The 27,749-nt window shown below is 41.1% G+C and overlaps 1 protein-coding gene across 1 annotated transcript; it reads left to right on the forward strand.

The window, feature by feature from the left end:
* The first annotated feature begins 8,612 nt into the window (after positions 1 to 8,612).
* Positions 8,613 to 27,157, forward strand: ppp2cb (protein phosphatase 2, catalytic subunit, beta isozyme). The gene is made up of 7 exons (XM_067994416.1): positions 8,613 to 8,880; positions 17,425 to 17,634; positions 17,860 to 18,033; positions 20,237 to 20,326; positions 22,739 to 22,900; positions 24,450 to 24,568; positions 26,478 to 27,157. The coding sequence occupies exons 1-7, from the start codon at positions 8,779 to 8,781 to the stop codon at positions 26,548 to 26,550; spliced, it is 930 nt and encodes a 309-aa protein (XP_067850517.1). The 5' UTR covers positions 8,613 to 8,778; the 3' UTR covers positions 26,551 to 27,157.
* The last annotated feature ends 592 nt before the right edge of the window (positions 27,158 to 27,749 follow it).

The following is a 27,749-nucleotide window of genomic DNA, read 5'->3' on the forward strand; positions in this document are numbered from 1 at the left end:
CCCTATCAGTATAACCTTCTATTCCTTTCTCCCTCATGTGTTTATCTAGCTTCCCTTTAAATACATCTATGCCATTCACCTCAACCACTCCTTGTGATAATGAGTTCCACATTCTGACTGCTCTCTGGGTAAAGAAGTTTCTCCTGAATTCCCTATTGGATTTACTAGTGATTATCTTATACTTATGGCCCCCAGTTTTGGTCTCCCCACAAGTGGAAACAAGGAAATGTACTCTGTCTACCTGTATGTGTCTCTCTTTTTCTTTCACTTTGATGTAAGCGATTAAAACATTTACCATTCCAACTATCAACAAAACGCAGGTGAGATAATTAGTTGGCTTCAAAATCCAATTTTTTTAAAAATTGAACTAACATTAGCCTTAGCAAAGGTTCTCAGCTTAATACGCTTTATGAAATTTATAGAACACAAAATGAAATATACAACAGGTGTTGTATATACAAGTGTATACAACAATACACTTATCTCTCGCTCTCTCAATCACTCACACGTGCAGTTTAAAAAGAGTCTCAATATAAACGTTACCTGAATAAAGCTTTTGAAATTGACCTTTGACTTTTTCTTAATTTTGGAAAACTACTGGACAGAAACTGCTAGAGACTAAAGAAAAATATTCCATCGGTACAGCTGATTTAACAATGTGGGGGTGATTTGCTAGAGGGGTTTAAAATTCAGAAGGGATGGCTCAGGGTAGATAGAAACAGACTGTTTCCAGTGCTTGCATTATCTAGACCAAGGGGACATAGATACAAAATTAAATGTAAGAGATTTAGGAGAGAGAGCAGGAGAGACTTTTTTACATAAAGGTCATGGAAGGCATTACATTAGTGGTTGAAGCAGAGAACATGTCAACATTTGAGAATAGATTAGACAGGTAGTTGAATAAATGGATATGGGAACAGGGCACATGGGATTAGGACTACTGCTTGTGTGTGTGCTATGTCTGATATAAACAGTCAAGTTGGTATGGTAATGTATTGGCTGCTTTTATTTCAGACTCTCTGGAACATTCTCCCTGGATATAAAATTCAATATAAGAGGAGACCCTGCAGGATAATTGCTGTAGTATGCTTCCTCCCATCAAGGGGCCCTCTGGCATTCAATTATACAATATGGAAGTAGAATATCACTGTGGGATAAACACCAAAAAGGTTGGGCCAAATGACCTGTTTCTGTATTGTAATTTCTATGCAATTCTCTGAAAAAAATTAACAAGAAAGATAACATTTAAAAGAATAAAATATAACTGTCAAAATTACAAAGTTCTATGTGAAGTAAATCTATGAGGAATAAAGATTTTCAAACTAGCTGAGATGTTTTTGCAGACTTTCCCTTTGGAAATGAGTAAACATTTACCAGGGTAAGAATATCAGGGATCTAAATGTTAATAAGGACATCAAGTAAACAAAGCCCAGGTCCTTCACAAGAGCCAATCGCAGTCATTACTGGTGTCTCTGAAAGCCATGCCCCCTGAGGAGCGTAGGCTAATGTGAAGGAAACCATCTTGTGGGCTGACCTAGAAGATTTTAATTGACACCCAGGAGCACAGAGTGAGGTATAAGTGTGGATGCAAACTCAATGTGCACTATTTTCTTCCCCTCTTTGATGCCCTAAAATGCTGAGCACGCACCACTCCCTCAAATTCACAGGTGGTAAAAGATTGTACACTGTTATAACATGATACTGTATTTAAGAGTATATTTCGTAGCCTGAATGGGTTACTGAGTCATAAGAACAGAATTAGTTTAATACTAACAACTGAAAGGACTACACCCTCTACTTTACACACCATCCTGACTTGGACATATCTGGCCGTTCCTTCAACGTCGCTGGGTCAATATCCTGGAATTCCCTACTTAACACTATTGTGGGAGCACCATCACCACAAGGACTGCAGTGGTTCAAGAAGAAGGCTCACCACCAACTTCTCAAAGCAACTAGGGATGGACAACGAATGCCAGCCTTGCCAACGACGCCCACATCCCAAAAATAAATAAAAGCCACTAGAAGTTGCATGAGAATGAGCCACGGTGATTGACCATCTAATTTAGCTTTGCTGTCTGGGGCACCACGAACCATCTCCTCATGGTGCGTTGTTGATTTCCAGAACTCAACAGGCTGAAATTTGAGTTCTCTTGCCCGGCGCAAATGGAGCGGTAGCACCCCGAAAATCGCGGGGAAAGACAATGCCTCGTTCCTGCTGTCGCTGTGGCCGCGGCAGTCCTCCCCTGGGTCCACCGCTGGGTGGCTGAGTCAGGTGGTAGTCCCGTTAAAATGGAAATCTGGATCCTACGACGTACGTAGGACCCCGACTGCCATATTAGGAGAGCAGTGGGCGGAGAGTGCGCCGCGTGCTCTCCGACCAGTACCAGCTGAAGAGGATCCCACGGGTAAGTCTGTGTTGGTTTTTGTGGGGCCGTGATGTTCCCATGACATTGCTGCTCTTGTTCTTCTCAGTGGTAGTGGTTGCGAGGCTGAGAGGCACTATCAAAGTGGGCTGGCTACTTGGAGTGGTACTTGGAGCAAGTCTGAAGCCTATTCTTTTGGCCAGGAAGGTGTATGGTGCAAGGGCACCTCAAGGGGAGATTTGGGAAGTAGGGAGTTTACAGAACTCTTATTGCGTTTGGTGTAGAGGATTGCCAGGGTGGAGTGCTTAGAACAAAATCAATCAGGATAGGTCACACACCCATAACAGAACCCGTCCAATTTTACGCCCATTTAAATGAATGAGGGACTTCAGTTATGTGGAGAGACTAGAGAAGCTGGAATTGTTCTCCTTAAAGCAGAGAAGGTTAAGGGGCGATTTAATAGAGCTGTTCAAAATAACTATAGAGTAAATAAGGAGAAACTATTTCCACTGGCAGTAGGGTCGGTAACCATTGAACCCAGATTTAAGATAATTGGCAAAAGAACCAGAGGGGAGATGAGGAGAAATGTTTTTTACACAGCGAGTTGTTACGATCTGGAATGCACTGCCTGACAAGGTGGTGGAAGCGGATTCAGTAATAACTTTCAAAAGGGAATTGGATAAACACTTGAAAAGGAAAAATTTGCGGGACTCTGGGAATAAAGCGGGTGAATGGGACTAATTGGAGACCTCTTTCAAAGGAGTTGACACAGGGACGATGGGCCGAATGATCTCCTTCTGTGCTGTAAGATTTTATGAATAGATGGAAAATAAGGCGGGCTCCATTACAGCCAATGATTGCGCCCACACACACACACACACACACACACCCCCCACCCCCCCCCCCCCACCTCAGTCCCGACTGTCTTCTAAACCCACCCAAGAGGAAAATATGTCCCACATTTTTTAAATCATCACTGGGGGTCTATAAGCTACAGTTAACCTGAATGGGCCCTATGAACTCCCTGCTCTGTACTTAACTTTGTGATCTGTTCACTAATTTTTTTTTATTGTTTTCCTTAATTTGTAGAATAAACTAATTTTGTTTTAATTTGCAGATCACTGGCAATGAACTTCCAGAGTGTGGAAAATCCTCCCATACACTACAAACTTCTGTGAGCACTGCCTGATCTGTAATTAAGTAGGAACGACGAGCGCTATCATGAAACTAAATAGTGGGGTGAATCTTTTAAACCAACAAGCAAACGTGACCTTGGTACAATGGGTTCATATTCGAAGTAAGATTATGTGTTTTATTTGTTCTTCACTGTGAGGAACGAGGTAATTACAAGTTAGTCTGCATGTGTCAAAATTAACAGAAAGCGTGGAGGGGCACAGTATAAACTGGTTCATACTTGTGTGTAAATGCAAAGATTACAGTGTGTAAAAATGGACAGAAAAAATTGGTATCAGGTCAAAATAAATGTCTGATTAATGGAATCATGACTGAAAATAATACCGGTAAGTCTTATAAAAGATAGGGGTGGATAAAAGACCAGCAAATGTGGGCTTTGAATTTTCCATTGGTTTTACTGGGGGTGCGTTTACAATGTGTTATCATTTTAATTTATTTTAATAGGAAAGTATTTTATTCCATCTCTTTGTGGAAGAATTGGAATTGATAGCAGCCTGTGTACTTGATGCAGGACAACAGGAGATAATCTCAACGTTTTGAGCACTAAAGAACGTTTAATCTCTGGGAATTCAACATTTTTTGCTGATGTACTGTTAGATATTTTAGTATAATGGGATTTAAATGTCATGTTTTTTTGCCACATTCATTGAAGTTTAATTTAATTGTGTAATGCTTTTTTTTTGTTGGCTTTGAAAAATCTCAAAATGGGGTGAAAGTTTAATCCCAACAACATTTATTTTGTGGCAATTCTTCTGAAGTGATATTTTCAAGAACTGGAATTTGCAGATGGCCTGAGAGCACGGTTTCTACGTGCAGATCATATCTCTGTTTATAACACAGAGAGGAAACAAATTCTAATCTGGGATTTATTAGGCATTTGCAGAAGTGCTGTCGAGCTTTCTGAGACAGTTAAAAGTTTGCCGTTTCCACTTGAATTTCCTTTAATTGGTCAAAAATAAACATTTTGTCAGATAAAAACATGTCTATACCAGTCATAGGAAATTTTTAGATTCCTGATACACTTGTCATGGCTGTTTGCATTTTTGAGGGTTCACTATTTTTCCATTTCTATTTGCAAGATAAATCTGAAGATGTTACAATGACGCGTTGCTTTTTCATTCCATTGTCACTGTTAATGATTCTAGTTGTGCTAGTCAGTGTGATGTGTGCCACCTATAAGAAATGTGAGTTGGTGTGTATTTTTATAGTTTTCTAAGTTTTTGCATTTGATGGAAATACACATTTGATATAGTGCATGTGTTAAGTGTTTTATTAAACAATCTCATTTCAAAAAGCAAAAAAACAAATTATTCAGGGACCATTGCTTCGTTGGGGCCAGGCTGAGAAAGCCATGTAATGTATTGTGTATCCTTAGCCTTTAGAATACACACCTTAGACAGGATCAGCAGAAATGACTTGATTTATACATATGAATCACAGAAATTTACACCGCTGTAGAACACTTCATTATTCTTAGAGTGTCTACTTTAAGCTTTTGTTCGGTGTTATAAAACACTGCGTGAAGCCACATATGCCTGAAAACTACTAAAGAAGAAAGAAAGAGAAAGAACTTGCATTTATATAGCGCCTTTTACAACCTCAGTACGTCCCAAATGCTTCACAGCCAATGAAATACATTTGATGTGTAGTCATTGTTGTAATGTAGAAATTGCAGCAGCCAATTTGCACATAGCAAGGTCCCACAAACAGCAATGAGATAATGACCAGATAATCTGTTTTAATGATGTGGGTTGAGGGATAAAAATTAGCCAGGACGCCAGGAGAGTGCCTCTGCTCTTCTTCAAATACATCCACCTCAAAAGGCAGACGGAGCCTCGGTTTAATGTCTCATCCGAAAGACGGCAGCTCCGACAGTGCCACACTCCCTTAGTACTGCACTGAAGTGTCAGCCTAGATTGTGTGCTCAAGTCTCTGGAGTGGGACCTGAACCCATGACCTTCTGACTCAGGCGGGAGTGAGCCAGGGCTACCACCCATCAGCTTTTGTAGCACCTCCGAAACTGTTTCCAAGACTTTTATGGAAACCAAATAGGTTCCTCTGCTCAGTGTGTACATCCATCCCCAGCTGACTGCAAACTTAATTATTCCTGCAAATTCCTTCCACTAAAAAAAAACAGATTACCTGGTCATTATTTAATTGCCGTTTGTGGGACCTTGCTGTGCACAAATTGGCTGCCGCGTTTCCTACATTACAACAGTGACTGCACTTCAAAAGTACTTCATTGGCTGTAAAGCGTCTGCGACGTCCTGAGGTTGTGAAAGGCGCTATATAAATGCAAATCTTTCTTTTTTCTTTTTTTCTTCGTTATCCCAGATATGTTAAGAAATCAACCCATATTTCTGACAGGTTGAGATTTAATGACTCTCTGTGGTTGCAGTTCTTTATGACAGGCATATCTGTTATCTTCCCAGCTCACACTGCAAACCAGGCTTCGCATTTTCAGTAGCATTATTAATTTAGTCACTCAGCTCTTTACATTAAAATATATTTTCAATTGAAAGGCTACTGGGCCTCTTAATTTCTATGAATAGAATTGTGATGCTACAATGAGGTACAGGGTCAGCTGTTCCTTCTTAGCTGTTTACGCTACCAATAACCAGTATGCTGCATCATGGGTTACAAGATTCACTGTTAATAGTTAATTCATGTCTCACTTGAGTAACCTGGTAAAATTAATTATGCATATTAAGAACACTAGCTTCATTAAATATGCAGTAATTGTTCAATGCTCAGTTGATATAATTTATCCATTGTAATCGATCTCCCGTTGCAATACGCAAAGAGAGTCAAAACCATGTGAAGTGTGTTGTGGGGAAGTTACTAGAATCTATTATTAGGGACACAGTGACTGAGCATTTGGACAAATATGAGCTGATCAGAGAGAGCCAGCGTGGATTTGTAACAGGTAAGTCATGTCTAACTAACCTAGTTGAATTTTTTGAGGAGGTCACTAACATGGTAGATAAGGGAGTGTTTATGGATGTTATTTATATGGACTTCCAGAAGGTATTCGATAAAGCTCCACACAAGAGACTATTAGGAAAAATGAAAGCGCATGAAATTTGGAGGCAACCTTTTGACATTGGTAGGGAACTGGTTAGGAGGTAGGAGAGAGAGAGTAGGGATAATGGGTATGTACTCCCATTGGCAGGATGTGACTAGTGGTGTCCCCCAGGGATCTGTACTGGGGCCTCAGCTTTTCACTATATTTATAAATGACTTAGATGGAGGATAGAGAGCCGTATATCCAAGTTTGCTGATGACACTAAGTTAGGTGGCACAATAGTGTAGATGGGAGCAGAAAGTTGCAAATGGACGTTGATAGATTAAGTGAGTGGGCAAAACTGTGGCAGATGGAGTTCAACATGGGGAAGTGCGAGGTCATCCACTTTGGGCCTAAGAAAGATAGATCAGAGTATTTTCTAAATGGTGAGAAGCTAGGAAATGTGGAGTAGCATAGAGATTTAGGAGTCCATGTACAAAAACCACTAAAAACCAGTGGACAGGTAAAAAAAATAATCAAAGAGGCTAATGGAGTGTTAGCCTTCATTTCAAGGGACTGGGTGGAAGTTATGCTAAAGCTGTATAAAGCTCTGGTTGGACCACATCTGCGGTACTGTATTCAGTTCTGGGCACCGCACCTCAGGAAGGATTTACTGGCCTTGAGGGGGTGCAGCTCAGATTCACCAGAATGATACCAGGACTAAAAGTGTTAAATTATGAAGACTGGTTGCATTGATTAGGCTTGTATTTCCTCAAGTTTAGAAGATTAAGCACTTCTTCACACAAAGGGTAGTGGAAATCTGGAACTCTCTCCCCCCCCCCCCAAAAAAAAAGCTGTTGGAGCTAGATCAATTAAAAATTCAAAAACGGAGATTGCTAGATTTTTGTTAGGTAAGGATATTAAGGGATATGGAACCAAGGTGGGTAAATGGAGTTAAGATACAGATCAACCATGAATTGAATGGCGGAACAGGTTTTGAGGGGCTGAATGGCCTACTTCTGTTCCTATGTAAGTCTTCAGGTGAAGCACAGTTAAAGGGAAGGTCACTGGACATCGTGAAAGGTGCTATATAAATACAAGTTCATTCTATTTTTTAACCTCCACATTAGTTAGTAATTCTTGACTAAAGGGCATCCTTGTTAGAAGATTTTGACATCACCCAAAAATCTGATGATCCAGTTTTCTAATAGAAAAACGAGGGGCTTTGATAGAGTAAATTGGGAGAAACTGTTTCTACCGGCAGGAGGGTCGGTAACCAGAGGACACAGATTTAAGGTAACTGGCAAAAGAACCAGAGGGGGAATGAGGAGAATTTTTAATATGCAGCGGGTTGTTGTGATCTGGAATGCATTGCCTAAAAGGGTGGTGGATGCATGCAGATTCAATAGTAACGTTCAAAGGGGAATTGGATAAATACTTCAAGGGGAAAAAATTCCAGGGCGGTGGGGAAAGAGCAGGGGAGTGGGACTAAGTGGAGTGGTCTTTCGAAGAGCCGGCATGGGCATCATGGGCCAAATGGCCTCCCTTTGTGTTCTATGATTCTAAAAAGGGGAACCAGTCAACAATTGGTTGAAAATCTGGTAATGGGTAAGAGTGGGGGGGCGGGGGGGGGGAAATGAATGATGCTACAGAGGATGTGTTGTCTTCCTGGCTGCAGGCGGCGCTGTCGGGGGAGGGAGAAAAGGCGCTGAGCGACACGTGGTACTGGAGGGGGCGGGTCTGTGTGTGTGCGCGCGAGCGGCGAGAGCAAAACGGGCGCGAATGCCGGTGCGCTGACGTCAGGAGACCGCGCGAGGAAACAACGGATCGTGCTCGCGCGCCCACCTGTCATTTTCAAATCTGCTTTCCAACCGACCGCAGCGCGTGAGAGAGCGCGGGCGCGCGCCTCCCACCCACCCCTCGAGAGCGCGCGCGCCTTTTCCCACCCACCCACCCATCCCTCCAGAGCGCGCGCGCGCGCGCGGGGGGTGATGTACGTGCAGTGCGTGCGCGCACCACGCCCTCGCACGCTGGTTCTCTCTCCCCTCCCCCCCCCCCCCCTCCTCTTTTCCATCAAACACACACACACACACACAGAGTGACGGACGGCGTCGAGCTCCTCAGGGGTTCTGAATCCATCTAACTTATTTATTATTAAATTTTAAACCCCGGTTTCCTTCTAATTAAAAAATAAATAAACCGCGCCCGGCAGTTATGGAGAATAAGGCGTTCACGAAGGAGCTGGACCAATGGATCGAGCAGCTGAACGAGTGCAAGCAACTGAACGAGAACCAAGTGCGGACCTTGTGTGAGAAGGTGAGCGGCTGCTAAGGGAGGGTGGTGAATGAATCGAGGCCCGGGGCTTCACCCGGCCTCCACCGGCCGGTATCTGTGTAGTGTTTGTGCGAGCCCCTCTCCCTTTCCCTCCCCCCCCCCCCCCCCCCGGGTTTGCTGGTAGGCCGCGTTTGCCCTGCCAAATACTGCGCTATAGGGCGGCGAGGCCCGGCCGGTTCCGGCTGCCAAATACTGTAACCCGATGTCTCTCCTTTCCCTCCCTCCACCTCCCTTCCTTGTGGGAGGCATTTCCGGTGCCGGTGCTGAGCCGTTTCCGGGCAAGAGGCAGACCCCGCGGGGGGTGGCGAAGCGGACCTTTTAATCCATTCTCAGCCCGCCTGAACCCCTCGTTCGCGGAGCGTCGGGCCTGCGTTATGTTAAATCAGATCTGGTAAAATGGTGCAGTCTGATGTCTGCGTCCCTCTCCAGCGAAGGGTTTATTTCGATACAGGGCCACTTCCTCATACTGGAGATTGCAGCCTTTGCTGTGTACAAAATCTACTGCAGCCACATCTTGTTGTCTCATAAAATGAACATAGAAAATGCTGGAGAAGCTTAGCAAGTCAGGCAGCATCTGTGCCAGCATCAGTTCTGATGAAAGGTCTTCGACCTGAAACGTTAACACTTTCTTCACAGATGCTGCCCGACTTGCTGAGCTTCTCCAGCATTTTCTGTGTTTATTTCAGATCTCCAGCATCCGCAGTATTTTGCTCTTGTTTTCTCATGCCGTTTGCATGTTTTAAGTCTTGAAAATCTATTTGAATGTACAATAAAGTCTGCTGCTGGTTACAATCATAGGATCATACAGCACAGGAGGCCGTTGGACCCATCATGACTGCTCTTTGAGAGAATTATCCAAGTAATCCCCCTCCCCTGCTCCTTCCCCACTTTTTTTTCCTTTTTAAGTATATATCCAATTCCCTTTTGAAAGTTACTATTGACTCTGATTCCACTACCATTTCAGGCAGTGCATTCCAGATCATCATAACTTGTTGTGTAAAGTCATTTCTCCTCTGGTTCTTTTATCTTAACTCTGTGTCCTCTGGTTAGTGATCCTCCTGCCAGTGGAAACAGTTTCTCCCTATCTACTCTACCAAAACTTTCATAATTTTGAACACCTCTATTAATTCGCTATTAAACCTTCTCTGCTCCAAGGAGAACAATCCCAGCTTCTTCAATCCCTTCAAATAACTGAAGTCCCTCATCCCTGTTACCATCCTCGTAAATCTCTTCTGTACCCTCTCTGAGGGCTTGACATCCTTCCTAAAGTGTGGTGCCCAGAATTGGACATATTACTCCAACTGAGGCCTAACCAGTGATTTATAAAGATTAAGGGTTAATGCTGACTCTTTCACCATCATGTCGCTATATTGAATTACACATCTCATAGTTTGCACACGACTTGTCCTATTCTTAACAGAAATGTGCAATTGCTGATGGGAAGTCAATTAGTCAGTTGGACATTGATCTGCTTTTTTGCTAGAAAATGTTATAATGGAGGATTTTAGCTTTAGTTGCTATATTTATCAATATGAATCATTGTTCCCTTCATCTTGGGATTGAGATTGTAATAATGGAATTGCGGTAAAAGCTTAAATGAGTGTAATTTTTCTGGTTTCTATTTAGAATTCCATAGTGCTTAAGGTCATTTGTTTTTAAAGCCACATGATTTGTAACTTGTATTTATTTTGGGTATCATTTACTCTGTGTATCTAGTTTCTTGTTTTCCTGTTATTGATTTGACCTTATTTTCCATCCACTGAATCACTGCCATTAATTCATTGAAAATACTTTGTAATGATGAGCCTGACTATAAACTACAACTATTAAAGGAGGAATGGGAGGAGCAAAAAGTTAGTTGGACCCAGTCGATAAAATAAATTGTGCCAAATTATGGGTAGTTTTGTGCCATAGGTCCACATTACTGGGAACTAAGTTGAGATAGCCCATATAAAACACTTCATCCAGTTAGTCTGGATGGATTCAAACCCAGAGGTGAAAGGACAGATGTTTGAGCAAGTCCCCTGACTGTAAATTCTAAGAAACTAGTTGTCCAGGTGCTGTTTGTGAGAAACAGCCAAGTCGTTTTCCCAGTTACTATAACACCATAAGATACAAGTATTCATGTAGATGTTGAAGTGTAGTGTGTTTTATCACTGGATGGTAGGATGTTGTTTTTATGATTCTCTGGACAGTGATTTCTGTTTGACCAGTGTTTCCCCTTCTCCCAGACTTGTTTCATTGGTTGGCAGGGTAGCTTTTATCCCTACTTTTTTCTAAATGGTTCGAGGCACTCCTGCAATCCTGTCCTTGTACCTCCAATTGTAGGCAGAGTTTAGACTGGATATTGGCTGTATGAATAAGTCCACATCTGTGCTATATTGTTCTGTTTTGTCTTTTGATACATTTTTATTCTACAACTCAGTTTGCTTCGCTGAAGAATGATACAATTTGTTTTGACCAATGTGTAATGCTGGCTTTATACCATGTTAATATTTATAGTATTCAGAACTTCTGTCTAGGTCGTTTGCTGCCCACTACCAAGCCAGTGGCTATGTGACCTACTTCTAGGCCTCTGCAGTTCTGTGCTCAGCACTAGGAGTTCAGAGAGTGACAGTTCTTAAATCCCCTCACCTGAGAAAGCATCAGACGGTAGATTTGTACGTGGTCATAGTCAATGGGCAGAAAAACTAGTCCCCCATCTCTGATTGGCCTGACTGAGATGAGTAGCCTGTCATGTCGAAAATTACAGGTGAAAACTATCACTCCACGATGCAGTGGTATTTAGTGTCGTGACTGTTTTTGGTCTGAGAAAGGACTGCAGTTTCGAGTGGAAGACTGGGTGATGTTACTACCAGTGAATAAGTATTTTTGTCACAGAAGCTTAATCTGCGTGTCTATGGACATATATTTTGGAGTGTGTTATCTTGTGTTTATTGTCCCAAGTTTTTACATTAAATTCATCCAAATAATTTGCAGCTAAAAACAATTGCAGTGACATTCATGTAACTGTTGGGACATTAAATCCTCACTGCTTTGTTCAGCTTATTTGTCAATCGTCCAGGATGTGGTGTGGTATCATACTGCATGACAGGGTTGACGCCTATTTTTGGTCTATAGAGAATGTGTTTAGAGCCAGTATTTATAATCAGGAGAAACTGTAATAAGAGGCTGATATTTTGCAATTAAAATATTTTTGAAGAGAAAGCTTTTGCTTGTTTGCGACCGTCAGTAGGAAAATACTTAGTCCATTCAGGAGACTATAACTGAGCCTTGTTACCAACACAGTACCAGAAAAGTGGGCCTTTTCTTCTAGAAAAAAATAACTCTACAAAATCCAATATAGGATATTTCTGATGGTGAAAATTGCTTTGTTGATTGACCCAGATATCAATTAAGCCAGAAGGCACTGTATTCTCGGGTGGGGGGTGGGGGATTGTATAACAGAATAAAAATATTGGAAGAGACCATGATACCGACGGTAGAGCAGCTCTTTGAATCTGTTTAGGTACATATAATCACATGCTAAGGATCTATATAATATTATGGTGTTCACATGCTACAGCAGTTTCTTTAACATGCCAAAATCCAGACCAGCCAACTGGAGGTGTATACATACAGGAAAGCCAGGTTGACTTGAGGAATACATCAGTGTGTATCAACACAGAAATTCTGTAACTGAATATCTTGCCTGCTTTGAACCTTTTTGATTTTGGTTTTACTGCATTGTTTTAGAATTACTGCATTCTACGCCAAGCAAAAACAAGTTTAGTCAACTCTAAGGCATTGCCGCCCATAGTAAGGGTTCCTGCAAAACCTACAATTTTATTGGTGGTTTTTAAGCTGCTATTTAAAGCTGCACATAAAGTGAAGTAGCAATTTTAGATTTTGTAATTGCAGGGCTTGTAAATCATCTCATTCGCAACCACTATGTGGTCCCTTTTATTTTATTCATTCAGGACACAGCATGAGATCTTCTCTCACTTCATGGCTGAAACATGGGCAAACACCCCCTCTAAAAACAAGTCATGGCCAGCTGGAAGCCATTAGAGTAGCCTGCTGTAGCTAAATCCTAGGTAAAACCAGGCAGTCGTATGAGCAGTTAATTTGTTTACATTTTTCAGGGAACATGGTTTGCTTATGTCATTACTGATCAGGTTAACAGTACTTTTCAGTTGATTCCAGGGAGCTGAATGTAGATGCAGGGAGGATGTTTCCCCTGGCTGGAGAGTCTAGAACCAGGGGTCACAGTCTCAGAATAAGAGGTAGGCTATTTAGGACTGAGATGAGGAGAAATTTCTTCACTCGGAGGGTGGTGAATCTTTGGAATTCTCTACCCCAGAGGGCTGTGGAGGCTCAGTCATTGAGTACATTCAAAACAGAGACCAATAGATTTCTAGATATTAAAGGCATCAAGGGATATGGGGATAGTGCAGGAAAATGGCGTTGAGGTAGAAGATCAGCCATTATTTTGTTGAATGGTGGGGCAGGCTCGAGTGGCCGGATGGCCTACTCCTGCTCCTATTTCTTATGTTCTTATGAGTTTACATGGTCCAGGAGCACTTACAGTGAAGTGTTCTACCTGCCAGTTAGGAGGATAATGTTGAACGGTGGCCAACTGTTACTTTCCAAAAGCGGTGGGAGATGAAGGGGTCATGTAGATTGAATGGTGACCCCAACATTGACAGTGGCAACTGATCCTGATAGTATCCCTAAATAAAGTTCCCGTGTTTGTCCCATAACGGGAGTGAGTAAGCATTTCAGACATTGCACAGTCTAGTTAAGCACCCCTGCCTGGCATTGTGTTTGTGGAGATACCAGTATCATTTACATTTCAAGATGTTATCCATGCATCTGTTCAGAGAAAATTTAGATGCTGAATACATCAGATAGGCAACAGTAGAATTAAATTCATGTGCTATATGGTGTATATCACAGGAAAACTAGAGCAGGTTTGTACAGAGCTACTGATGGGGTGTATTTCATATTCTGCTCTGGTATTATAGCCTGGTTGGAACTGCTCAAATGATCACTGCTCACTGATGGAGTTACTTAGGGGTGAATCCAGAGTTGAATGTAGAATTTGAGTATTTAGGGGGTTGCAGGAAATGGAGGCCAATGATGCATCTTTTTCACATGCATGCATTTGACTATACTTCAAAATTGACCCTCTCCCCATATCTGGTGTATATCAGGTGGAGCTCAACTCAATTGCAGTTTACTTCATATTGGCAGAGGGGGACTTAGAAAAATTAATTCCATGTGAAGAATTCTGATTCAGATTGGGATAAATTTCACCTGCAGGCTAACATTTTGTGCTTTTCAGACTGAACAGGAGGGATATTGGTGCTAGGAGTTGAACATTTTCTACTTTGTATCCCAGTGTCAGCATCAAGAACTCCTGGGTTGCATTATGTATGATATAGTTTCCTCTGGACTGCCTCAAAAATGTGTTAATCACAATGCCTCAAGTGCATCCCTGCCTTCACTGGAGTAGTGACATTTGTTTCCTGCTCCAATCACCCATCCTTCTGGCTCTTCAAAAATTAATTTGCAACCCTATTTATATGGGCAGTTTGTGCTATGTTGTCCTGTTTACTGGAACTGGATTCAGACCATCCAAACTTCACTTAACAATCTTAGAACTGTCAAGGAACTTTAATTCCATCAGTGAGTAGGCAGAAATGATGGGATAATTGATTGGCCATGGTGTTGTCAACAGGATTTTAGTAAAGTGTACTGGTGGTCATGTGACATTTTCATTCTTGAACTCCCTAATGGCTAAATACTCTGTGGTAGGTACAGTGCCAAGCTATAAGGACCAGAAGTACCTGGGTTCAATTTCCTGTCCGTGCTGAGGTAGCTGATCACAGACAGTAATTGATCTCCGTGCCTCTTGGCTAGAAACTAGAAAAGTTGGCCAGGGTTCTCAATTCTGATAGCTATCCGGGAATCATTGGAACATATGTGTGGACGTTGGGTGAGGACTGGATCAGGCTTGGCTTGATTCACAGTGTTCAAATAGACTGCCAACACTCACCACCTAAGCTCACATATGGAAAATGATCACTTGGGTGATGTACTGGACGACTGCTATTACCTGTGAACCGTTGCACAATGAGAGTAAGGCCTGGAGTGGCTAAGAGGGGTTAATTTCACAATAGGATAAATTCACTGGCCCTACACTTGGAGGGGGCGTGGGTCAGAGAATTAGCACTAACAGTATTTTAACTCTGCTTTTGAGTACAGCTCAAGGTCGTAAAGGAATTTAAACACAAGAATGAGAATTTTAAATTAGAGGCTTTCGGGGGCCGGGAGCCAACAAGGACAGTGGTGATGGGTGAGCGAAATAGGATATGGGCAGCAGAGTATTTGATGGTCTGAAATTTACCGAGGATGGATGATGGGAGGCTGGCCAGAAGTGCATCGGAATAATCAAATCTGGCGGTGACAAAAGCATGGATGAGGGTTTCAGCATCGGATGGGCTGAGGCAGGTGACGTTATGGAGATTAAAGGAGGTGGTCTTTGTGATGAAGAGGATATGGGGTTGGAGGCTCAGCTCAGGGTCAAATAGGACGCCGAGGTTGCAAACAGTCTGGCTCAGCCTGAGACTGTGACCGGAGAGGCGGGCTAGAAACAGTGGCAAAGATATGGACTTTGTGGCGGGGCCAAAGACACTGGCTTCAGTTTTCCCAATGTTTAGCTGGAGGAAATTGTAGTTCATCCATGACTGGATGTCAGACAAGCAGTCTGACAGCACAGGCTCTGCTACTTACAGCCATGATCAGCTGAGCCATTGAAAGTGCAATACTCTTAATCCATCACCTCAAATTGCTCCTGCCTCTGCAGCCATCAGTGACAGGTTTACCCCCAATATGTATGCAGTTAACTGATCTCAGTCAGGGGCATATGGCCTCAGTGCCTGCTGGAACCCTTTTACCCTAATGTGTGGGCACAGTACAAAATCTCACGTGACCATCCTGATGCTTCACTGAAATCTTAGTGACAGTATTGGCATATAGGCAATGTTTGTTGTGCAGGTTATTATGTATACAAATAAGAATAACACATCTGAATGATACAGTGGTTTTGACACTGGCTTTTCGGCTCAGGAAATTGGGTTCAAATCCAACCCAAAAGGGATGGAAATCCCTTTTGTCTGCTGAACTCTTGAGTCCAATGACTATGTTGAGAAAAGATTGGAGCAAGTTGGGCTTTTAGGAATAGGGGTAAGCCATTTGGCCCATCAAACCTTCCCAGCCATGAGAGCTCAATCTTTTAAATCCCAAATTCCCTGCCATTTCAGCCTTGAAAGGTGACCTTGTATAGGTGTAATACGATAATCAGTATAGAAAAGTAACTCCGGAACTTTACTTCAAACTAAACTGTGACATCAGGGCAAGGGCATGCAGGTTCACTTGTAAACTGCAAATTTAGGACTGATGTAAGGAATATTTTCACACAGGATGATCAGCACGTTGAATAGAGAAATGGAGGTTAAAAACCCTGGTCTGTGTTATTTAAGAAACAGCTGGAAACAGCTTAAATAACATCTTTCTGGATGAATGAGCTTAGTGCCCTGCCTCTATATCTATCTTACAAAATGGGTTAGGGCAGCCTCCAGCCTAAGCCGCCCATGATTTGGAACATTTCTCCCAGAAGCCACAGGACGTCTTGTTTAAGAAATGGAAAAATATCATTGCAGTGGAGATGCTCTTCTGAGGTTGTGCTGAAGCATATTGTTTGGATAGAGAGGGAGCTTTACGCTGCACTTAACTGCTATATCAGCCCTAGATTCCTTAAATGGAAAGTTTTCCATTTTCCCTAGCACTAATATCCCAATACAAAATCCTGCTTTAGGTGTGATAGCTTGTTGGAGCATCAATATCCTGTGCTATGCAATGGAAGGAACGGGTTCACTGACTTCCTCTTTTCCTTCTCCTTCCCCCCCCCCCCCCCCCCCCTCCACATCTCCTACTTGCCCGCTTTGGGACCTGGCAACTATTGAAGAATTGGATATAACATACCTCAATTATTTTAAAATTCTGGTGTAAGTTCCAAAATGGTTCCTCTTTGTTGTCTGTTGCTGATTTGTAGCAGTTACATGGTATTGTGTTGATTTCATCTGTCTAATTTATTGGAGAAGCTACAATATCGTATCACCAAACCACTGTCTCCATTAAGACTGGTATATATTGGATGACAAGATGCTTTTACGGTCATTCATGTCGGCTGTACTGCTCATAATCTGCTCAAAAGTGAATGTATTCTCATGCCACCAACAGTTTTTGTTTCCTTTTAAAAGGGCGTTGTGGTTACTAGATTCCACAGAAGTGGAAATGCACCAAGCATAGTCCTCTAAGATGTAATTGGAATAGCATGTTGCTTTAGTTTGTGGTTTTTTGAGATGTGCTAGAGGAACTATTTGTGTGATGTAATAATTAGCTTTAACATAGGACTATTAAAAGCTCATCAAGTCTTCCTGACTTTAGTAACTTAAACTTCCTTTCTTTTTGCTTCTGTAGGCTAAAGAAATTCTTACAAAAGAGTCAAATGTACAGGAGGTGCGATGTCCCGTCACAGTGTGTGGTGATGTCCATGGACAGTTTCATGATCTCATGGAGCTGTTCAGAATTGGGGGCAAATCTCCAGACACCAATTACCTTTTCATGGGAGATTATGTTGACAGAGGTTACTACTCAGTTGAAACTGTCTCACTACTCGTAGCACTAAAGGTATGATATTTCCTTTCAATGCTTATAGTAGGCTGCCTTGTGTTATGCATTTTGCACCTGGCGTCACTGCCCTGGTGAGTGCTCACCTGGCCTAACTGGCGAGTTCTCACAGACTTGTTTGAAGTACTAATAAAACTTGCTTGGGTGCTGTTATACCTTGTTCTAACATGCAGCCATTGGGAACATTGCTGCAGAAAATTAATTGCTGCATTTCTTTAAATATAGGTTCGTTATCTGGAACGTATCACAATATTACGAGGGAACCACGAAAGCAGACAGATCACACAAGTATATGGGTTTTACGATGAATGCTTAAGAAAATATGGGAATGCTAGTGTTTGGAAGTACTTTACAGATCTATTCGATTATCTCCCGTTGACAGCCTTAGTGGATGGTCAAGTGAGTAGAATGTTTTCTTGTCTATTTCTCTTTTTTAGGTTTCATGAAGTGGTTTCCCCATATTCAAAGCCCGCTTAATGGCCTGACTCGAAGCACTTTTACCTTGAGAGTGCTGTGGACATCAGACGTGCTTTTCTCCTACTGTCAATAGCGCACTCAAATACAGAGGTCCCAGTCTCCATAATTCTAATGGCATAGATTTTCATGGGAATCTTGAGATCTGCCATCGGGTTAAGTGCCTCCTGTCCTTGCTGCCAAAGCAAGGGAGCCAGTACGGGAATGTCTGGTGTACCATTCCCCTAAAATGCTTCTTAATTTTAAACTCTTCACTTCTAGCTGCTATGTTTTATCTTAACCATTTTTAATAGAGTAAATAGTTATCGACTGTTCTGATGTATCTAATGGTTAAGCAGTAGTGTAACTAATTCCTAGGAAGGGTGCAGATAATTGCATATCACAAGAAATCTGTTCTTGTAAGCCCTTGGTTGGTTTAGATCAGTTGAATTCATCATATGGATTTTAGCCAATTGTAGCCCTTACAACACTTAGATTTATATAACTCATTTAATGTAGAAAGACCCAAGGCACTTCATAGAGGCTTAATTAGATAAAAATGGGTGCTGAGCCAAAGAACATAAGAAAAGAAATAGGAGCAGGAGTAGGCCATCCGGCCTCTCGAGCTGGATTAGGACGGGTGACCAAAAGCTGGGTCAAGGAGGTGGGTTTTAAGGACGGTCTTAAAAGAGGAGAGATGAAGCCGTTTAGGGAGGTAATTCCAGTGTGTAGGGCCTACATGGCTGAAAGCATGGCCGCCAATGAGGAGGATGCACAGGAGACCAAATTCTGGGGAGTGGAGAGTTCGGGGGAGGGTACAGAGACAGAGAGGGACAAGCCCATAAAGGGATTTAAACACAAGGATGAGAATTTTAAATTGGAGGCATTATGGGACCAGGAGCTGATGTAGGTTAGTAAGGACAGGTGATGGGTGAGCGGGACTTGGTGCTGCAAAGTTTTTTTTTGCAGAGTTTGAAGTTTATGGTGGGTGGATGATGGGAGAGCATTGGAATAGTTGAGTCTGGGGGTGACAAAAACATGGATAAAGGTTTCATATGAACAGAAGCAAGCGCTGTTATGGAAGTGGAAGAAGGCGCTCTGATTGGAGAGATTCAAACATGGAGTTGTGGCAAAGAGATTCACGGATTTGACAGGTGTCATTCAAGGATTTGAGAGGAAAGGATAGTTGGAGATGGAGCACTTGTTTTCAAGGACAGAGTGGCTGAGGGTTGGTTTTTTGAGTGGGGGTTGATGGAGTTTTGTTCCTGAGGAGAGGGAATCACTTATAATGTCAGCCAGCGTGGCAGCCAGGAAGGGAGGGTGGATGGGTCAGCTGTTACAAGCGTCTGTTGTCATCCTTGGTGACATTCAAGTCCCTCTGTTCTGCCATGACTCAATTTTGGCCATACTTTGTCAATGGTAAAATTTAAATGCAAGGCCTTTGAGGCCTTCTAATAGGAAAATAGAAACAGCAACAGCCAAATGGTGCATGGAAAATCAGTGAGTCCAAGGACAGTGTAAAAGTACACCACTGTATCAAACAGGGCAGGACTAGGTCTCTGCCTGTGTCGAGACAAGGTGATGATTGAACCCAGGCATAGGTACCAGGGAGTCTAAGCTCTTGACTCACCACTTAACAGGAGCAGACAACAGAACAGCCAATGCCCTGAGTTGGTTGGCAGTTTACCCACACAAGTGGAAGATTCAACTAAAGGTTCTCCTGGACATCGTCTAAGCTTGGAGTTACCTCATGAGACAGGCCCCAACTCCTGTTGCTGTTAAAGGATAGTGAATAAATCAGCCTGGAGGCTTGACGTTTCCTGGAAATTACTATTTGTGTACATGTTTCCTCCTGATTACCGTACACAGTAAAATCAAGAAGGATTAAAAAGGACAATTAAAAGATGAGCTGTTGAACTTTTAATAGATGGCACATGCAACTTATTTCAAACTTTCAATCAAAATTAATTAAATAAACAGAGTTTGGGAAAACCAATTTATTCTGCAGCCTTTAAAGGGATTTAAGGACATGTTTGTAGTACATATTGTATACCTTTTTGAAAGTATTTGAAACAGCTCTGTAGGATTTTTCAGTGTACCCTGTTCATATGAATACTATTTTCACTTATTGATGACTTGGTGTCCACAGATATTCTGTCTGCATGGCGGCCTCTCTCCATCTATAGACACGTTGGATCATATTCGAGCCTTGGATCGTCTGCAGGAGGTGCCACATGAGGTGAGCTTCCTGCTGTGCTGCATGACTTTCACTGATTCAGTAATGTTTTTTTGAAGTGGTGCAAGAAAGGGAAACATAAGAGCACTCTGGGTCTCGGAATGGTTGACAAATTATGCATCCTGATTGCCTTTGGCTCAGTGTTTATAGCTTACACTTGTAATGGATGGCAACATTCACTTTAATAATCAGTGCAGAAAGTGCTGAGTTGACAGTGCTACAGTTTTGGAGTTGAGTTGAGGGGAGGGACTATCATGGTGTTCTCTGGAATGTTGCAAACGCCGTTGCAGCATGTCTGCCACTGCACAATGTGCCATTTCGTATTCTCTCGGGGAATTTAAACACTAAATGCTTTGTATCTATTTTACTTTTAGAAGTTTATTGAATTCGGGCAGGTCTAATTGCCCTCTGCTGTTTGCTGTAGTCAAACCAAAATGTCAGTGTACAATAATTTATCAATATAAATTTACTGGTCCCATTTAAAGATATTGTCTGATGGGCAAATGCTTGGATTGATTTTTTTTCTCCATATCTAGTACAAATATTACACAACAGATATTAGACAGGTGACACTGCAGTAAAAGATTCACTTTTTCTTAGAAAGGCAATAACCTTCAGTGCTGTGTACATTGTTAGTTAATTATATTTAATAGTAGAATGTGCAGTAGTGATCAGGAACAGGAAATGGTTGTTAGGCCCAATAATTCATACCTTTTGATAGATCCACCCCAGCTGCCCAGCTTTTACTGCGTGCTTAAGTCCCAGAAGCTCCTCTAGTTGTCACTTGTACCTACTTAGAAAATCTGCTGATGAGGCCCGCCCTTGTTAATTATTCCAGAAATCTATTGCCATTTGTCTGGAAAAAAGTTCCATATAATTATTCCTGCTCCTAACTTCCTAATTTTTAACTCCTGTGAGCAATTTGCTTGGATCAATTTTAATTCCCTTCGTAACTTTGAAACCTAGTAGATGAGCACCTCAAGGCCTGCTTTTTGGAAAGATAACAGGCCAATTTTCCTTACCTTTCATCATAACCTAAATTCCTGAATCTCGGATCATCTTTGTTGCTTATCCCTACCCTCTCAGAGGCAACAATATCTATTCTATGATTAAGTGACCAAAACTGCACACAGTGCTCCAGATGGGGTCCAATCAATACTTTACACAATAGCAGTATAACCTCTTGTTTGATGTATACTCTTTCCTACTGTTAAAGGTAACTTGGCACTGCATTGGCCTTGTTTTAATACTACAGATATAACTCCATTAACTTTTACACTATTAGTGACGCATACACTGTAAACTGCACTACTGTTTACATACTCACCACCACCTTCTCGAGGGCAATTAGGGATGGGCAATAAATGCCGGCCTTGCCAGCGACGCCCACATCCCGTGAACGAATAAAAAAAAAAATACACACCATGTTTGGTTCCTTGTTCTCATACCAAGACTTATCTGCATTGAATTACATCTGTCACCCATTGGCTTAGTCACCTAAAATATCATTCGGGTTGCATTGTTCCTCGTTATTTGCCCTGCCTCCTCTTCGGTGTCATCTGAAAATTTGAACATTTGCTTAATATGCTTTTGTTTAAGTTATTAATATATGTTAAAAGTACCACGGATCCCCGGACAGACCTTTGGGGTTTCTTCTGTCAAGCCTGATAGGTGCTGGGACTGAGAAAAGCTGGTCCTCTTCTGCATAGTAGTGCTGTTTCTTCTGTTTATGCTTTTTCCCTAATTTTTTTTTGGTTTTTAACTTTCTCTTCAATACATTCCCTCCCTCCCTCCTTTCCTGAAGGCATTGACTCCTTGTACATTGGCATGCACTTCCATGTGTGCTGACTGGTACTCGCAGAAATGGCCATTATACATGTGTTGAATGTTGGCGGTCTAGCGTTTTTTTTTAAAAACACACACAGTACGGGACAAAACAGCCAAATTTGTCCTCAATGTCCACGCACGATGAATAGCGATCACTAGGAGTAGGAACAACAGCTCATTTTCCTCTCTAGTTCGGAGGCATTAACACCACCCTGGCTGAGATCAGCTAACTTGGCACAGACTAAGGATTGAACTTGGGACCTTCCTGGTGTATTGCTCGCTACTTGGTGCCTTAACCAACTGAGCCATCAGGGAGCTTTAAAATTGATATTTTTCAACTTGTCAATTGTGATGTGAAAATTGCTTTGAGTGTTACATACTCGAACTGTAGTGTGAACTGAATGTATTTTTGCATTTGGATTTAGTTACACTTAACTTCTTCTTGTTCAACTGTTTAAATATACAGGTTTAAAACTCTAATTTTACTAAAAAGCTGCTGGGAGAAGAGGAAATATGTGTAATGTGATCAAGATTTTATTAAGACTGTGTAGCTGTACGAGTCCTATGCTTACTGTTGTTTTCGATCAGGGTCCGATGTGTGATCTGCTGTGGTCGGATCCCGATGATCGTGGTGGTTGGGGGATTTCTCCTCGAGGTGCAGGGTACACTTTTGGACAAGACATATCTGAAACATTTAACCATGCAAATGGACTCACTCTGGTATCTCGGGCTCATCAGCTTGTAATGGAGGTATGGGAAAATACACCTAAAATACAATTACACTGTGCTTAAATGGGGTATGGAACAGTTCAAACTGTAGTTTTAAGATTTAAGTAGGTCAGTATTCTATTTATATGCTTTTTCCCTCAAACTACTAGTTTAAAAAATATCCTTTCCTGGATTAGCCTAGTTTAGTAGAGACTTGTAATAAAACCATGTATCTTAAATAAAGTAGAAGCTGATGATAATTGCCCTGGCAATTTAAATGCAGCTAGTCTGGCTCTATCAAAAGCTGAAATCATAGCAATTGAATTAATTGAGCATCAAGCTGTTATTTAAAAAGGAGAGCAGCTATGCTTGGGTTGATTTGGCTGAAAAAGATAAATATGTTCAGCAATACCTTCCTTTTTATCTTTGCCTTCTGGTAAAGTTCTTTTTTAGAATCTATATAAAGCCGTTCTAATACCTAAACATGTTGTATGGTCTGACAAGCCAACAGGTGCACAGGCTGCTGAAAAATCATAAAAGCTTAGTGAAATTATTTGAAGTGTTGTGAGCAGATAGTCAACCAGAGAACCCATAGTGTACAAAATTCCAGTCACCCTTGTGGCTAAGGTTTACGAGTCCTGTACATCTTGTATTCATCCTTTAATCCAGACTGGACTCATGAAATGTAATAATACTAGGACATGTGTTTTTTAAAAAATAAAATAGCTGGTGGTTTCTGTAGTCCTAACTTAAGAGTTCAGGCTTAGTTATCTTGGATAGTAATGCCCCAGAGTTAACATTGAATTTAGGAAGAGGAAATAGCTGTTGTTATCAGACAGCTGTACCAGATGGCATTCTTGAACGGTACATTGATTCTTCATGGTCTGTGTAACCCACTATATAAATACTGTTAACCAATTGTCAGATCTAAATGTGAATTTGTCTTAATAATTTAAAGCCATGAAACAAACTAGTTGAGTTTTCGGGGAGAAAAACTACACTTTCATTAGATTTTAGAATTTTTTTAATAAATTGGATTTCTTGTACAGTGTGCATAATGCAAAGTGTCGATGGTTATGACTTAGAAATCCATCTGTGCATATTGCCATTGTAGTGCCTGAATATGGGAAAAGCAAGCTACACCTGTGTGGTAATAGCAAACTCTTTTCAACACATGGGAGCTTATCCTTCTAAACCTGAGAGAATTACGAGTATTCTCAAAAAGCAGTGTAATTTTGATGGCTTGTGTAGGTACACTACCATTTTCAAAATGTACAAAGTATTCTGCTATTCTGTATGATCCTGGTATTTTATCGGAAGTTAGCTGAACTGTTGTAAAACAGATGACTTATTAATAGCCCCTCTAGTGTCCTCAATCATACTTTGTGCATGACATGAGTTGGCAGACTTGTGAAGAGTTATCATGGGACTCTTAAGGATTCACTGAATCATTCAGGTACTGTAACTGAAAAGCTTTAACAAGCAAAGACCTAATTACAGTAATTAGGTCTTTTATTGTATCATCTTTTGAATGAGGAATAATAATCCTGTTTTGCAAGATGTTAAAGATCTTCCATCTCTTTGATCCCAGGGATACAACTGGTGCCATGATCGAAATGTGGTAACAATATTCAGTGCTCCAAACTACTGTTATCGCTGTGGTAACCAGGCCGCTATTATGGAGCTAGATGACACGCTGAAGTATTCCTTGTAAGTATAATGGAATCCTAATTTAGGGATATTTTACATAGACACATTCTTTCAAACAGAGCATGCATTAAAAACACTATCTTAATTTTGCTGTGAAACTTCTCCAGTTTTAGCAAACAGCAGAAGCTGAAAAAATGTTTGGTTTGAAGATCAAACAGACTTTCTAAGTAACTTCCCATCTTTGAGCACTAGATTTAACATGTTTACCTGGTAAAAGCTTCCCACTTTTATATCTGGTAATTAGGTCAACCCCATGAGCCCCGTAGATACTTGTGCAAAACATCAAGTAAAAATGGGCATAATAGCCAGAGAATGTGATCAGTCATGGGAAAGTGACTCCCCAGTGTGATGCAGGTTCAAGCTTACAGTTCTCATGTAGGATCAATACCAGGCATGTCCAGGTCTTAACTGGGAGGGAAAGAGAGACAGTCATTAAGCAATCACCTTTAGTTGTTCTGCATCTTTAAGCAACGAATGACAGAGTAATATAGAGGGGAAGAGTGGAAATATCTTACCCTCCTGTCTTTTTGACTGGGGAACCTGCAGTGAGGGAAGTACATAAACGCCAGATGCAAATCTTTCTCTCTTTCTCACCTTCTTTCTCTTCCCCTCTCCCTCCCCAAAAGATACGTTTGCCCAAGCGCTATCCTTTTTAAATCTTGACGACTGACTTGTGCTAGGTAGCAGTCCCCAGGTGTTAGCTGCTCGCTGGTACCTTGACCCAAGTGCTGGACAGCAATCAGGACACTCTGGCTAATCTTTGGCTTCCCTAGTCCAGGGCTGCTGAAGCCAATGGATCACCCATCATGCTGCTCTGGCTCAGATCAGCAATCTTGTCCTTTTTGGTTCACACTGACAATCCGTGTCTGCGTTTTTTAATAACTCCGCTTCTCTGAAGTGTTTGTGAATCTTACTCCTGTTACTAATTTATCTTTGTCTCAGGACTTGAAACCTTGTGAAGAGAGATCAACCTGTTGATTGCCTAATTTAGGGTTATTGTTTTCAAAAGAAAACCTCTTGCATGCAGTTTGTAAATATATATATCAAACTAGGTTTTAAACTTTTCAGGTTTGTGGAAACTTTAAAATATTTTTAAAATTAAGCAGCGATATTGATTATGTAAATACAGATACTAGTATAAGTGCTTTAATGTCCTCCCCGCACTTAAAATCTTCATTAAAACTGTTGAGCAATGTCTGAGCAGGGAAGTCTGGTCTACAGGGTACTGATGTGCTCAGAAGTGAAGTAATTGCATCTTTAATAATCGCCAGCTATTTAAACTCAGCTGTTTTAAAATAGATAAGATTAACTTCTAGAAATGTTGCTACAGCACAATATATGACTGAAAATAGATGGTTTTGGGTTGCTTGTGATTTTTTTTTTCATTAGTCCTTTTCAGTGATGCTTCCTTACTGGCCCTGTTCTATTTTGGAAAACCCCTTCCTTGCTTTTTTAACCATGTACACTTACAACTCTTGTTTTAAAATTGCTTTCTTTTCTTGCAAGATCATCTTCCTTTTCTTTTCTGGTGTTTTTGGTGAGTTGAGTGCAGCAGACTGACCAAGACAAGATTTCATTGCAGGAAATTCTCAAATAATATGTTGAATATAAAATAGACTTTTGATTTTCAACTTTCATTGAAACTAATATGTGGAGCATATGAAACATTAAAGTAATTTTTCAAGACCAGCAACGGCATTATGGCCCCACTTTAGAACAGCAGCAGATATTTGTTGCACAACTTGCTGATGTGAAGTTGTTGCTAAACTTTTCATAACGTTTCTTTTAAAGTGACTGCCTTTTTTGCTATTGTAAAGCACTAATGACTTGAAGTAGTAAATCTGTACCTTGATGCCTTTTGGTGTTCTTTGGTTCATGTACTAAGTGCAACCCCTTTCCTCTCGTGCAGCCTTCAGTTTGACCCAGCGCCTCGCCGTGGAGAGCCTCATGTCACTCGCCGTACTCCAGACTATTTCCTGTAAAGAGTTCTTAATTGCACACTACAACCACGCCAGCAGTTCACCTGCTACAGAAAAAGCAACAATAATTTAAATGTTTTTCTAAAATTACTTCTGTTTGTCACAACTTAAAAGCATTAACACGGACCAAACGTGCCATACTGAAGGCAGTCCTATGCCCGGAGCATTGAGCACAATTCGATGGTGATTACTCTTTTTTTTTGTTTCAGTATGAAAAAATGATATTCAGTCCCAACAGTCAGATTTTGCCTGCTGTAACTTGTCATTTTGTTTTACCCAGAGACTGTGAAATATTGATGTACAAATGGTATGAAACAGGTCCAAATGCAACAGTCATGACATTTTTAGTTGTAGTTTTACCAGGCATGTATTGCTTTCCAGTACTTTTGTTTTTTTGGAGGAAGAGGCACACAACACCTGTTCTGAATGTACGCTACGAACGTTTAAAGGGGACTCGCAATGCCCCTTCTGGAGTGTTAGAGAAAATATCCCTTTTCAATGTTTGAATCACTGTTCTGTGTTACTGTACTTTTTTTCTGTATATATTTGTCATAAAAGTGCTTGCAACTTAACTTGGTGTATTTGAACAATAAACTACTTCAAATAATCAGTCACTGGGTTTCGGTTAGATAATTTAGGTAATTAAATCAAAAGTTGTAGTTTCTTTCCATTTGAAATGAAATCACAGTTGTTATGAGCAGACATACTCAAACTTTCTGAAGTCTTGTTTAATTTTTTCACTTAGGTTTTCTTCTTCCTCTAATAAAATACAAAACTTAAACCATGGAGTGGTTAATGTGGTCTCATCCATTCTTCCCCATCATTTTACTCCTTGATCTCTGCAGTCAGTTATTTTTTTAAATGTAAGTTGCCTCTGAAACTTCTAGGATCATTTCTATTTCAGCCCCTCTTAAACTTTTATGAAGGGTTTCCGTATTGGGGAAACATTTAGTGGACGTTCTTTTATGGAATTCCTCACTTTCTACCCTGTCTGTATTTGTTTTATGGAAACACCCCAGTTATTTTTTTATTTGCTAGAATCATTAAAAGATGGAATAAAATGTTGCATACGTGTTCAGCATTTGAATGGTTCTGTGGCTGTCTCCGCTAGCTGGTCAATAGCCTATGTCAATAGTCAAATCAATGAGTAAGCATTAAATCTAATTAGTGTTACCAGCAGCAATAGTTTTATTTTGTACAGT

The sequence above is a fragment of the Heptranchias perlo genome, chromosome 1, assembly GCF_035084215.1.
Source record: "Heptranchias perlo isolate sHepPer1 chromosome 1, sHepPer1.hap1, whole genome shotgun sequence".
NCBI classification, from domain to species: Eukaryota; Metazoa; Chordata; class Chondrichthyes; order Hexanchiformes; family Hexanchidae; genus Heptranchias; species Heptranchias perlo.